Source organism: Bison bison, unplaced genomic scaffold (assembly GCF_000754665.1).
Source record: "Bison bison bison isolate TAMUID 2011002044 unplaced genomic scaffold, Bison_UMD1.0 scf7180017864158, whole genome shotgun sequence".
NCBI classification, from domain to species: domain Eukaryota; kingdom Metazoa; phylum Chordata; class Mammalia; order Artiodactyla; family Bovidae; genus Bison; species Bison bison.
In genome coordinates this window covers 4,431,666-4,446,325 of record NW_011494730.1, presented here as the reverse complement: position 1 = coordinate 4,446,325, position 14,660 = coordinate 4,431,666, and the positions used below count along the sequence as shown (strand labels likewise).

The window sequence follows — 14,660 nt, the reverse complement described above, 5'->3', positions numbered from 1 at the left end:
CGTGAGAGATGTTTATTAGGAGTAAAAACGTTGGTGATAAAGAATCTTACTTTTCTAGGCAGTCAAGATTATTGTTTAAATTATAACTTTACTCAACATAAGACTTGTTTTTACATAATTTGAGATTTTTATTAATGTTTTATGATCATTGGCCTTTCTCTTTTGGAAATAAATTATATATTTATAGAATTTTAAAATTCAAATTAAATTGTGTTTATACCTTTGTTTCAATCTTAGCTGTTCCTGTTTTTTGCTTTGGGGAGTGATGTTCACCCTGGGACAGAGATGGAGATCATAGTAGAGGAAACAATATCTGTGAGGGATGTAAGTTATTTTACTTTGGGAGCCAGGGTCTGTGGGTGTTTGGGGTAGGCAGCAGTGGTAACCTGTATTAGGGTTTTGTGATCCTAAGGCTAGGGTTTACATAATACCCTTTAAAGAATTCTATGTACTCACTAAAGGAGTGCTTTGGTTGGCTTGAAAGTTGGTGAGCCGGCCGTGGTTTTAAAAATAAGATTATTTTTTTTCTTTTCTGACTACTGATAATACATGTTTATTGTAGAAATTTAGGATGTATAAAAATGGATTAAAAGAAAAAATCAGAACTCCTCATTATCTCTTATCCCATTAATATTCACATTTTGGTATATTTCCTTCTGGTGATTTTACATTATGTATACACACATAATCTGACACACACAGATACGAGTGTGTGTGTGTGTGTGTGTGTGTGTGTGTGTGTGTGTATGATAAAGCAAACAGTTACGTGGGTATCACTAAGAACAGGGACTTTCAGTATTGGAAAATGAACAGACAGATAACATCAATGTGGTTATAAATAAAGCCTGCACTCCTGAATTTTAATTAGAAGAGTCAGAATGAACCTGATGTATTTTTTCTTTAAAAAATTATTTTTCTATCGCTGTCTCCTGAAACGGCTTATAGAAACAATGAACAACCTAGTAGTAGCAGGCCCCCCAGTACCCAGACTGTGATTGCTAAACACCATTTCCAGGAAGGACTAGGGCTTCTTGGAGTAATGGCTTGTCCTGCCACTCGGTCAGGAAAGTGTGTGAGGTACCTGGAACTCTTACCACAGCAGAAGCAGTGAAGCTAGCAGAGACTTCTGAGATTAGCAAAGAGAGTCAGGAGCCAACCTGAAGATAAGCGAGTGAACCTCAGTGGGAATAATAATGAAATCTGATTCACACATACATAAAATCCATGAGTTCATAATGATCTTTAAAAATATGCTGTTCATTGCTAGCTAGTGAATGCCAGGGAACCAAAAAGGAAAGAATCAAATATTTATCCTGTTTTTCTTTTGCAAACTTTACCTCACAATAACCAAATAGATAATGAGAAGATTTTTTTAAATAGACATATCCCAGCTAATAAAATGAAGAAGAAATTTTAAACTATCACCGTTTTTCAAGTCCTAATGAATTAATGGATCTAAGCCATGATCCTGAAAAACTGCTAACAGCCCCAAGAGTAACCCAGACATTTAGAGATTCAAAGCAATACCCATGCTCTTCTTGCCAAAACATAAAACAAAACTGGACCTGAGTCCAATCAACATCTGAGTACCAGTTTGTAAGAAGTTCAGGGGACAGAGAGACCTGTTAAATGCACCTCAGGCCAGCAGTCAGCACAGTTTCCAAGTGGAAAACTCTTCTTCAGGAAATCAGTAGCAGGGTTAAAGGAGACTTAGGAGAAATAGCAGGCAGGCACAATGTATAGAATTCATACGGCCTTGATTCAAACCACAGGAACTGAAATTTGAACATTGACAGGATATTCGTTATTTAGGAATTCTATATCATAATTATTTACCAGTTACGGTTTTTTAAAGAATCTTCATCTTTTAGAGATGAGTTCTGAATATCAATAAATGAAGTGATACCTGACATGTGCTTTAAAAAAGAATCTGGGGAGCTAGACAGGGGAAATGGGGGGGGGTATTGACAAACAGGACGGGCCACAGCAGGAGCTGAGGCTGGAGATGGGTACCTGAGGGTTCATTTTACAGCCCTCTGCGTAAGTTTGAAATTTTCTGTGATTAAACATATTTTTAATAATATATATTTTTTACCCTTTGCTATATGCTGTAAATATTTTCCCAGTTTTTCATTTGCCTGTTAACTTTAATGAGTTTTTTGCTGGGGGTGGCTAGCTTTAAAAACAGACTTGTTGCTGACTTACTGCCAGCATGAGGTTCTTATCACAAGAATTAGAGTCCCCGACACCCCTCCCTCCCCTGCTGTCGCCTTCACCTCTCATCCGAATGGTCTCCCTGACAGGGCTTGGACTTGTGCTAAATGATTGTAAGGAGGGGTATGGGCTAATTGTGGACTGGACGCTATCAAGAGTTAGGGGCAGTTTAGTATCTTATTTATGTTCATATGTTGTAAGTGTGAAGAGGGACTGGAGATATCGTTGGTGGAAAGGCAGCAGCTTCTCAGAGGAAAAGATGGTTAGTCCTTTGTGCCTGGGGTGTGACCTTGGGTAACTTCAGTGTTTTTTCATTTCGAAGAACGTGTATGTCTGTCTTTTGTCCTGAAACCATTGTAGGCAGACCCCTTCCCCGTGCCTACCCACTCCCCTCCCCAGAGCTGAAACTGCTGTATCAGGGCTGCCAGAGGCCCCCATGTTACTGTGTCTGGTGAGCAGGTCCCAGGCATCTGCTTACTTGCTCTTTCAGCAGCGGTAACATACTTAATGACATTTGTCATTTGCCTGGAGAAGACTGCAGCTCTGTAGGTTTTCATCCCGTTTCTCAGGCCTCCCCTTCTCAGTCTGTTTCCTTTTCTCTCTGCCTTGTGAGCACCTCATGCTCAGTTCATAGATGCCTACTCATATATCCAGCTACTCCTTGGCGTCTGATTGTCATCCCAAATGATAGCACTCCCACAGTGGAGCTCCTGACCTCTCTCAAATGCACTTCACTCACATTTTCCTTTTCCGTTATGGTGGCTCCATTTTCCACTTGCTTAGGCCAAAACCTTTGAAATCATCTTTGATTCTTTTCTTTCTTTGTTCATTACCAGTTTTTCAAGAAATGCTTTTGGTTCTACCATCAGGATTTATCTGGAATCTGACCACGTCTCATTCCCTCACTGCTTTCACTGCCTTCACCCCTCATCTGGATTATTCCAGCAGCTTCCTAACTGACCTCTTTGCTTCTAACCTGGCACCTCCTAGGGTACATTCTTACAAAGAAATAGAGCAATCCTTTAAAGTTAAGGTCAGTCAGTCCTCTACACACAGCCCTCCTCTGCTTTCCCATCTCACTTGGAATGAGAGCAGAGCCCCTGAGTGACCTTAAGGCCCTTGTGATCTGGCCCTTTGGTATCTTTAAAAAAAAAACAAACAGAACTTGTAACTATTACTCTCACTTGGTCTACTGCAGCCACGTTGGTTTCTGTGCTGTTCTTCAGACAGGCCTTTATACTGGTAGTTTCCTCTGTCAGAAACAGTTAAGTTAAATGCTTAATCGCTCGTTTTTCTTAAATAATAGAGGCCTTTGAGACTGTGGTTTTCTTTGAATCCAGTTTTCTTTGGCCCCATTCTGTGTTGTTCCTGTCATCGTTTTCTGAACAGTCTTTAATTCTATAGTTGCTTTTATCTTTAATCATACAGGTAATTGTGGATTTAGTCTTACTTTTTAAACTTCACAGGTGACTAAAAGTCCTCCTTAGTTACCACCCTATTCTTGTCCTTTCCTCGGAAGTCACTTTTGCACTGGATAATGTAATCCCATCCACATCAATAGTGTGCCCTCCCACACCTTTGCTGCATGTGTACCAGTGTGTAGTATGTATGTACATGTAGAAATAAGAGCTTGACTTGGTTTCTTTTAAAATCATAAATGGAATCCTAGAACTTCATTTCACTTAAAATATTTTAAACATCTCTTAAAGCCAGTAAATATAAACCTCTTGTAGCCTTTAATTGTTTTAAGACCTTTTCTAGTTTATGTAAACGTTCCCCTGTCAATCCAGGGCTGTCTGGATTGTTTGCCATTTTCCTGTAAGCCAAGCAGGGCAGCAGTCATCATCCCTAGCCCTCTCCCTTCTGCTTGGTTATAGCATAAATCAAATTTTACTTACTCCTTTGCCCTAAATTTATTTAAGAATATTTTTCAGCTCAAGAAGTTGGGAGTTTTTAATGACTGTTGTTGTTTTGCTCTAATGTCTGTTCATCATGTATCGTTCACTGAATTGTGCTGTGAGCTCATAGCATGCAGAGTTTTCCCCTTGTGAGTTGGTGTATGATCAGTTGCTTCTTGGATAAATAAAAGCTAATCTCCTTTTATGAGAATCAGAGTTTACTTATCTCTGCATGCTAAGTCACTTCAGTCACGTCTGCCTCTTTGCAATCCTGTGAACTGTAGCACGCCAGGCTTCTCTGCTCATGGAATTTTCCAGGCAAGAATACTGGAGTGGGTTGCCACTTCCTCCTTGAGGGGATCTTCCCGGCCCAGGGATGGAACCCATGTCTCGTAGGTCTCCTGCATTGGCAGGCGGGTTCTTTACCTGGGAAGTTGCTGGGAGCCAGCACGGGAGATCCCACCCATGACAAGGTCATGTGGAAGAGCCATGATGAGCAAGGCAGATCATGACTCGAGGGACCCCCTGGATCTGCTCAAGCATCTACCCCAAAACTAGAATCTGTCTGTCTTACTATTTTGTACCTTTCACCAATTCTTCTGACATTAACAGGGGGCTATCCCCGACCACCTTTCTCTGGAAAAAGTCAACTTAGGGCTTTAGTTAATAAGTCTCTTGGGCATGATAGGAGTGTTTCAATTCAAACCCCTCTGATGGCTTTCTAGCTTGCCTGACAGTTTTATCCAGACTCTTGCAGCTACGCATGTGATTGTTCACAGCCTCCCAACCGTTAGAGACACGGGAAGCCGAAAACATTCTAAAAATATAGAGCCTTTCGAAGAGTTAAAAACTATTAGAGTAGGGCTGGTGTAGGATTTCACTGTTGAGCCAATGCTTGCTGCCAAGTGCCCATATCCCTTATCCACTGTGCACCTGGGAGTGCATTGGTTAACATAGTTGGAATGTAAAAAAACAAGCAGCAGCCTTGGAATCAACCACATCAGACCTTTGAGCTAATTGGTCCTTTCTTTGTTGTAACTCACTGCACCTTTGCTCCATGAGAATGTAACTCTGTTTAGCACTTTCTGAGGCTGACATAGATTAGAAATACAAAGAAAAAACACTTCAAGGGAAAATAAGTTTTCTGGTTGAGCAGCCTTTATCAAAAAAGGGTCATAAAATGTCCACAGGCCTTCCAAGGCCAGAAGATAATGTACACAACATTGTTTATGGGAAAGGTATGCAGAAAAAATCCTGGCTTCGATAAAGACAAAACAGATGTAATGTTTGGGCTGACTCTGCATGACTTTGCATCTTTCATTTCCCTCTATGTACAAGTCAAGGTATAAAAGTTCCTTTTGAAAATAAAGTTATGGGCCTCGCTCACCGAAGCTTGGTCTCCCCATGTCATTCTCTCTTTCCTTTTCTTTCTTTCTCTCTCTCTTCTTATTTCAGGATGACTCCTTGGGGCACAAGGGCTCTCTGAATTCACTTTTTTGCCTGGGCTTCTAAGACCCGATTGGGAAGGCGCCCTGCGTCTTCATCGGGGAGAGGGTGTCCTGCGTCCTCACCCCACCAAGAGGGTGCCTGCGGCCTCCATGAACGGAGCAAGTTCCATGTAAACCAAGGAAGATCAAGCCTCTTTCTATCCCCTTTTACTTTCCTTATTGCTGACGCTGTCATCCTGAGGGTACCCCTGGATCCTGCTGGGGCTGGACCCCAGCAGGAAGTCATGGTGAAAGCAACCTAATTAATCATATCTGGTCAGAAATACACTGTTAGTCCTCATAAGAAAATCATACTGCAGACCTGGAAGTGGAAGAACATATAGGTTCTGGATGTGAACACTGAAAGCTTTTTTTTTCTGCTGAGTTTGCACCTCCTTAGCCCTTAAGGAGTGCTTACCTAACCAGTTAACCATGTATGTCTTTATCTGTTTGAGAGTTGTTAAATATAATCAGACTCAGATAGTCCCAGGATCAAAAGAAAGGTGTTTCTCGTACTGTAACTCAGAAACAGAACTACAAATGAACATAATTTTTTTTCTTAACAGTGTCTGCAGATAATGCTGGACAAATGTGGCCTCACAGGTGGGTTACAGACTATGATGATGCATAAGCTTGTCCCCGTCCTTTACTTGTAATGCATTTTCTATAAGCCTAATGAAAACTTTTCAAACTTGCTTTTCTCCAGGGTTGTCAGCTATGCACATAATTCTCCTGATTCTTCTCTGCAGGCTAAAAGAAAATTAAGTGTAGGTTAGCCTCCTTCTAAGGAAGGAGCCTAGATAGGATCCAGCAGAGATACAGAAGAGATGAGGTTAAGATTTAGACCCACTGGAATTTCCTGGATCCTTTACCGATTTTTTTTTAACCTCATTAATTCAGCATTTCAGTACGTTGTGTTTGATGCCAGTATTTATGTGAATCCCCTGGAGGAGAGCATGGCAACCCACTCCAGTATTTTTGCCTGGAAAATCCCGTGGACAAAGGAGCCTGGCCAGCTGCAGTTCATAGGATCGCACAGAGTCAGACACCAATGAAGCGACACCTGTGCTGCATTTAAAACTAGAAATAATGACAAAAGAGGGTCTACAGTGAAAGTGTTAGTTGCTCAGTTGTGTCCAACTCTTTGTGACCCCATGGACTATAACCCACCAGGCTCCTGTGTTCATGGAATTTTCCAGGCAAGAATACCGGAGTGGGTTGCCATCCCCTTCTCCAGCAGACCTTCCCAACCCAGGGATCGAACCTGGGTCTCCCACATTGCAGGCAGATTCTTTACCGTCTGAGCCACAAGAGGGGATTCAAAACCTGTGGCCTGTGCAGGATAAATATGAGATCTGTGTTTATTTCCTGGTCTGGAGCTTCTTTTGGTGAGTGGGGGAGTTGACTGTTATAAAACATCACTAATTTTTTAGTAACCAAGATTTTCAACTTTTACTCAGCTCCCTGTCCTCAAAAAAAATATTCTCTTCCCATTTTGTCAGTGTAATAAACATGGTGAAAATCTGAAATCTAATTAACATTCGTAAATGTTCTTTTATACCCAATTCATTAAACTGCTGTGCTGAACGAAGTTTTTTTGTTAGGTTAACTGCTGATTGACAGGAACAGTTTTGTTGTGCATGTTACCAGTTGCTGAGTAATGTTAGCATGTATTTACGTCCAAGACAACTTCGTGATTTTAGAAGGGATTCTATGCTTGTATGTATATCTGTTTACACTTAATGTGTGATGTAGACATGCATATGTACATGTAAATAATAAAGGTATAAATAGATGCTGCATACTAGTACCAAGTATTTTTATTTGCAGGCATATAGTACTTGATGGAATAGACAGAAGATTGACCAAGTTGGGGCAGCAAGTTAATTTTTTTCATGCTCTGAAGAGATGATTTACTTTTAAAATTAGTCAACAATTATTAGATTATATCCCATTTGATATTCATTTATCCAGAAGGGTCATTCCTGGAAAACTCATAAACCATATTTTTCTGACTTTTTTTTTCCATCCTGATTTTGATTCCTTCCTAGGAGAAACATGGCATTTACGAAAAATGGATTGGTGCTTTGAAGCTGGGGAGCCTTTATGTGAAGAAGTAAGATTATTTCTATACATTTCATTTGTAAAGTGATTGTTTTGTGTTTTCCTAAGGATATCACCCTACTCATGTAAATAAATTCTAGAGAAAGCTTACTTTTTTTAGGATACAAGAATCCATATGTGGATCTACTTTCATTTCTTCTCACTGTAGTTTTTTCAGGGTCAGAGGGAAAGTTTCAGCTAAGTGGGAACATATCTAACATATATATTGAGTCCTCTTTTGATGAGAGAATATGTCTCTAGTGGTAGTTCTTCATTAAGAGGCAGAGAACTACAGAGAACAAAGGACATTTAAACCAGTGAAGAATTTGAAGATATGCTCTAAATTTTGAAACCTGAATGTTTTAATCTCAGAGTTTCTTTGCAAGTTGATGATGGCAGAATTCAACTTAGCAGCCAGTCACTTAGGCTCTGCTTCAAGCTGCATCTCTAAATTCCGCCAGACACTTAGGACAAGACGTAGGAGCAAAGTTATTATAGGATGGTTGGAGTCTGGTTACTCTTCTTCCTCTTGTTTTTGATTTTTATAGAAGTATAGTTGATTTAGAGTATTAGTTTTAGGTGTACAACACAGTGATTCTGTTAAAAAAAAAAATATATATATATATAGTCTATTTCAGATTCTTTTCATTTGCTGGAGTGGGTTGCCACGCTCTCTCCCAGGGGATCTCCCTGACCTAGAGATTGAACCCTGTCTCTCACGTCTCCTGCATTGGCAGGCAGGTTCTTCACCACTAGCGCCACCTGGGAAGCCCTCTTTGCTGTTATAGGTTATTATAAGATATTGAGTATAATCCTTGGCTGTACAGTAGGTCCTTGTTGGTTATATATTTTATACATAGTAATGTGTATATGTTAATTTCAACATCCTAATTTATCCCTCTTCTACTTTCCCCTTTGGTAAACATAAATTTGCTTTCTTTGTATGTGAGTCTATTCTGTTGTGTAAATAAGTTCATTTGTACTATTTTTTCATGTAAGCAGTGTATATTTGTCTTTTTATCTTAATATGATAATCTCTTAAGTCCATCCACGTTGCTGCAAATAGCATTATTTCATTCTTATTTTTCGGACTAATATTCCATTGTGCGTGTGTGTGCCACATCTTCCTTATCTGTTCATATGTCAGTGGACACTCAGGTGGCTTCCATGTCTTGGCTTTTGTAAATAGTGCCACTGTGAACATTGGGGTGCATGGATCTTTGCAGATTAGAGTTTTATCTGGATATATGCCCAGGAGTGGAATTGCTATATGGTAACTCCAGTACTTTGGCCACCTCATGTGAAGAGTTGACTCATTGGAAAAGACTCTGATGCTGGGAGGGATTGGGGGCAGGAGGAGAAGGGGACGACAGACAGGATGAGATGGCTGGATGGCATCACTGACTCGATGGACATGAGTCTGAGTGAACTCCGGGAGTTGGTGATGGACAGGGAGGCCTGGCGTGCTGCGATTCATGGGGTCGAAAAGAGTCAGACACGACTGAGCAACTGAGCTGAACTCTTATTTTTAGTTTTTTAAGGACCCTCCCTACTGTTCTCCATAGTGACTGTACCAATTTAGAGTCCCCCCCAACAGTTTAGGAGGGTTCCCTTTTCTCCACACCTTCTCTAGCATTTATTATTTGTAGACTTTTTTGATGGCCCCTCTGGTGTGAGGGGATTCCCCATTGTAGTTTTGCTTTGCATTTCTCTAGTAATCAGTGATGTTGAGTGTCTTTTCATCCTGGTTAATCTCCTTATTGCCGCTCCAAGTAGCTTCAGGCCTCACAGTCCAGATCTGTGGCCTCAGATGGTTGTGCTCAGTACAACCCTTTCCCCCAGGCTTTATGTGCCTGCTTTCTGTTCAGTGAGAGTCTGGCATTAGACATCAGCAGAGGCTGATTTAAAGCAGGGCTTTCCAGGGAAAGGTCTTTGCTGTGTAACAGCCAATAGAGAGTCCCCTATGAGTCCTGGCCAGGAATTTGACAGCCTAGAGTAAGAAGTGGACCTCAAAGAATTTTCAGGACATAAAGTTTGGATGGAGAAGGCAATGGCAGCCCACTCCAGTACTGTTGCCTGGAAAATCCCATGGACGGAGGAGCCTGGTAGGCAGCAGCCATGGGGTCTCGAAGAGTCAGACACGACTGAGCGACTTCACTTTCACTTTTCACTTTCATGCATTGGAGAAGGAAATGGCAACCCATTCCAGTGTTCTTGCCTGGAGAATCCCAGGGACGGGGGAGCCACCAGGCTGCCGGTGGACTGTGGTCTTTGGGGTCGCACAGAGCCCGACGCGACTGAAGCAACTTAGCAGCAAAGTTTGGATGTCAGAAGAGTTTATCTAGTCAAATATCTGCCTCATTTTCTTCTCTTACTAATTCTCAAACCAGTATCAAACAGTTTCTCTAAAAGCAAACTCATTACCTTCAGAACTGGCTCCACTTCACAGATTTGCTGTGAGTCTTTCTCATCCTAACCTTTTCCAGCCCTACATGTGGCTTACCCTCATTACCTGACGTGGGTCATGTTTGGTCCTGGCCTTCAGAGACCTGTCAGTCTTTACACTCTTGTTCAACCAATTCCATTGCTGGCCTCCTGGTTCAAACCCTGATTTTTGGTCTTTTGTTTCATTTTGGCGTTTTTTGCCTCTTGCCTGAGTTACTACAGCTGGCGTCCCTAAGCCCAGGTATTCATTTCCCACTTCATATCAATATGTCACAGGTCTGACAACTTAGGGTGATCTTTAAAAATCCTCTTCACAGAAATCTTGAGTGGCTTTTTAAAGGCAACTGACAACTCCTTTTTTTCTGTTCCACACCTCTTTGACCTGTGACCTGTTTCCCACCCAGTTTTCTTTCCTGTTACTCACCAGCGGATACCTCCCACTCTAATTAATCTAGTCTCTTAGCTCTTCCCCTTTATATAAATCATATATGCAAATCATACCGACCCTTGACTTAACGTTGGCTTTGCCTTGTTCTTCTTCTTCTGTTTTTGTGATAATTTTGTTTGTTTACTTTTTGGCTGTGCCGGGTCTTCGTTGCCACACAGGCTTGCCTTTCGCTCGTTGCATCGAGAGGAGGCTGTTCTTTGTTTTGGTGCCTGGCTTCTCTTTGCAGTGGCCTGTTTCGTTGGAGCACGGGCTCTAGGGTGCATGGACCAGTAGTTGTGGCCCCTGGGCTCCGAGCACGGGCTCAATAGCTGTGGCTCATGGGTGGCATGTGGGATCTTCCTGGATCAGGGATCAAACCTGTGTCTCCTGCATTAGCAGGCGGATTCTTTACCACTTTAACCACCAGGGAAGTCCTGCCATGTTCTTCTTTCCTTGAGAAATTCCTTGTTTCCTCTGACTTTGCTAAATCCAGCTTATCTTTTAAGCTTAACTAAAATTTTATCTTCTGTAAATTAGTCTGCCATTTTTCATCTCATCCATCTTCCTTCCTTTAATCTTTTAAAGTTCTTAATTATACAGTTTTAATACATAATGATGTATTATTTTATAGTCTTAGCTTATTTCCATCTCTTCAATATCTGCTTCATTATTCATCTACTTATTTCTTGAAATGATAATAGAGGCATCAGTGTTTGTTTGTTTGTTTGTTTTAAAGATTGAATGGTCTCTTTATTCCTTCCAGAAGTCGTGACAAAAAAGACTTTCACTTTCTGTGTTTCTAGGATGCAAAGCTGAAAGAGCTTATGATCTGTTCTGGAGATACTTTGCTTTTAATTGAAGGAAAACTTCCTCCTCTGGTAAGACTTTGCTCCCGAGTAGACACTTTGTAAATAGCAGTTTCTGTGTTGTGATTGCAAAGATGATATGTTGTCATCGTGTGAAAATGGGGAAATATAATCATAACGAGTATAGAGTACTTACCCCAAATTCCACCAGGTAGCTACCATACTTTACATCTTTATATATTTTCCTTCCATCAACTGTATGTACAGTTTTATTTCCTATTTTTTATATTTAATTTTTTAACTGGGCCATAAAATCTAAAAACAGTCAGTATATCCAGTGTATGACTTAGCACAATTTAATTCATCTATATAGATATCATCTATATCTCAGTTTGTTTTAAACTTTTTGTTCTTATAAATAGTAATAAATATAAATCCTTCTTAAGACAATTCTAAAGATGGAATTAACAAGCCAAATCATTTTCCCAAAGAGTTGAACCAAGTTTGCAGTCCTAGTGTGGCTCTGTGAGGGGGCTCGCACCACTCCTCTGCATAGACCCTGCATATGACCACTCAGAAAGGCCAATATTTAGTAGTTGTTGTTTTTATTAATGTGGACACATATAAAGAGGAAAATAAAATTACCCCAAATTCTAGCACTCAGACAATCATTTGCTTATGATTAGAAAATTCAGACAATGTAGAAGGCTATAGAATGATTAACAAGTTTCTCTTATATCTTTCTCTCCAGAAAGAGCCCAATTATTTTTCCTTTCTTGTACTTCCAAGAAAAAAATTGCACCTGTTTGTATGTTGAGTGTGAATATGTCCATAGCCTTTTCAAAGTTTACATAAAGGGGATCATATTCTATGCAGTGTTTTATTCCTTGTGGTTTTTGTTTTTGTTCATTTAGTATGTCTTGAAGATCTCTTCACATCAGCACATACAGACCTATCTTTTTCTTTTTCATGACTTCAAAGAATTCTGTCATATTTTATACCGTGCTCTTTAATTTTTGAATATAAAGGATGTAAAAAGCTGGGCCAGGAAGAGGAGGCCCCATCCCCATGGGGTCTGTCCTCCTTCCACCGGCAGCCAGCTTCCCCTGTATCCTTCGAGAAGCGCATACTTCGATACACACATGTGTGTATATGGAGCATGCGTGTGCACATTCATGTATATATACATATTTCTATTTACAGCAAAGATTATAAGTTTGACAGTGTATTCTGCACCTAGCTTTCTTTGTTAATGGTTTATCCCCATATATATGCTGTATCCGTACACAAAATGTTGTCTCATTCTGTTTGATGTGTATGGAGGCTCCCATGAGTTAACCAGTACAGTTAGGTTGTTCCCAGTCTTGTGTTGATGCAAATAACACTGCCAAAAATACTGTCTATTTGCCATTTTGCACATATGTATCCATAGGATAAAGAACTGGAACTGAAATTTCTTTGTCAAAAGTTACGGCCTGCCGTAATGTACCAGTCTTCTAAAAAGGGACCTTGAGGCTGGTTCATGGTTTTTGCTGCCATAAACAATTTGCAGTGAATATCTCAGTATGCATGGGCCAGTATATCAGAAGATAAAATCCCAACCATAGAATGGCTGGGTCAGAGGGTTTGGGCATTTTAAATTTTGACAACACCAAATTACTTTCCAGAAACTTGGCAGCAGTTTATACTCCTAGCACCAATTTACAAGAGTTTAGGTTTGAACTGAATAAAAAAATGGAGTTTTTTGCTCTTATTTACATTTATTTATTTATTGCATGGAAGTTGAGTATTTATTAATTGTCACCAATTTGATAAACAAAAAAATATTCAAATTTTAGCATGCATTTCTTGAAAAGTATGTATTTAAAAATCCATGTCTTTCTCCCCACAGTCTCATCTTCTGTTGTTGGAAATTGACCACTGTAGCACAGTTGATCTACTAAGGTTCTTTACTAACTCAAAAAAGGCAGGGGAGAGAACCAGTCAAGTTAGTAAAACTGAAATTACAGAATGTGTTTTAGGAGATGGGTTTATTTCATGTAGATGTTATGTAGGAATGCACCTTAGATCAATAGATTGTTGCTTCTCTAGAAAGTTCCTTTAGAAATTTTATAAATTAAAAACTGCATGTAACTGGTATATTGTGCTACAGTGCTCTTCCGATGCCTGAAAGTATTTTTATAGTTTGTTCTGTCAAATGTTTTGTTAGTTTGTTTATACTTTTCACTTATCGTAGTTCCTAATTTATAGAACATTAGTCCCATTCATCCTACATACTGATTTTTATGATTTTAAACTTTTAAATGTAAAAGTGGTGAATGATAATGTATGATGGTTAATACATACATCTTAAGGAAAAATCCTAAATTCAGGAACATTTTCTATACCAAGATGTTTCTCTGTGGAAGTGGAAGTTGACTTAATCTGTGTGCATCAGCAGTTCGAAATCTCCATCCCTCAGGGTTTCCTGACGGTGCCCATCTGGTGGTACCAGCCTCAGGGGCCGCTGCATCACTGGAAGGATCACCAGGACCAGACGAATTGTACCCTTTCTCAAGGCAGCGTCTGGAAAGCCAGTTCCACTCCAGGTGAGAACACAACAGAATTACAGCAGCCGGTGTGTCATAAAGAAAAGTAAAATGACTGCTTCTGCTGAGAGGCAACAGAAATGTGTGTTTTTAAAATATACTTAAATTACAACAAAATCTATGTGTTCTGTAATTCATAGCATAATAATACCATTCTATTTTTATACAGTGATTTGTATATAACCTCTATAAAATACCATCTTGTTTTGTTTTTTTATTTTGGGGGGTTTTTTTTGGCTTTACCTTTCATTTGCCATCTGTTATTTTTATTATCTTTATTATTATGGCAATGTATTCCGTTTTTTCAAGGAATTTTTATATATTATCTCTCAAGCTCCCCGTGGCAGTAGGAATAGCAGCCCCCTTCACTGTAACAGAACCGGACATTGAAGCTTCCTTTGCTTTCAGTGACAGCACAGTGTGAATGAAATTCCTCAGACCCATCCTGGCGCGGTCTTATGCCCACACCGCGCCCCCTGGCGGCCCGGCTGCCAGACCCCGCTTCCTCCCCATGAAGTCCTGAAAGGCTGACTCGAAGCCTGCAGATTCTGAGTTGCTTGGATAGAATTGTACTAAGCCTGTGTGCAGTATCCCAGCACAGCCTATACTTCAGAAATATGAGCTAAGTTCATCTAAAGCTCCTGTCAGAAGTCTCACTCTGTCCTTGCAGGTGCTCCCAGTGACGCACACGC

The 14,660-nt window shown here is 40.2% G+C and overlaps 1 protein-coding gene across 2 annotated transcripts in view; it reads left to right on the top strand.

Annotated features, from left to right (window-relative positions):
- The window catches only part of USP40 (ubiquitin specific peptidase 40), an 81,543-nt gene that overhangs the window by 53,075 nt on the left and 13,808 nt on the right, over positions 1–14,660 (top strand). Inside the window, exons 21-25 of one of the 2 annotated variants that reach the window (XM_010841236.1) lie at positions 238–324; positions 6,166–6,202; positions 7,651–7,715; positions 11,378–11,452; positions 13,842–13,994. In XM_010841236.1, coding sequence (XP_010839538.1) covers positions 238–324; positions 6,166–6,202; positions 7,651–7,715; positions 11,378–11,452; positions 13,842–13,994 — 417 coding nt within the window. Of the gene's footprint in view, positions 1–237; positions 325–6,165; positions 6,203–7,650; positions 7,716–11,377; positions 11,453–13,841; positions 14,596–14,660 lie in introns of those variants that run through there. The other variant, XM_010841235.1, reaches the window with a different exon arrangement.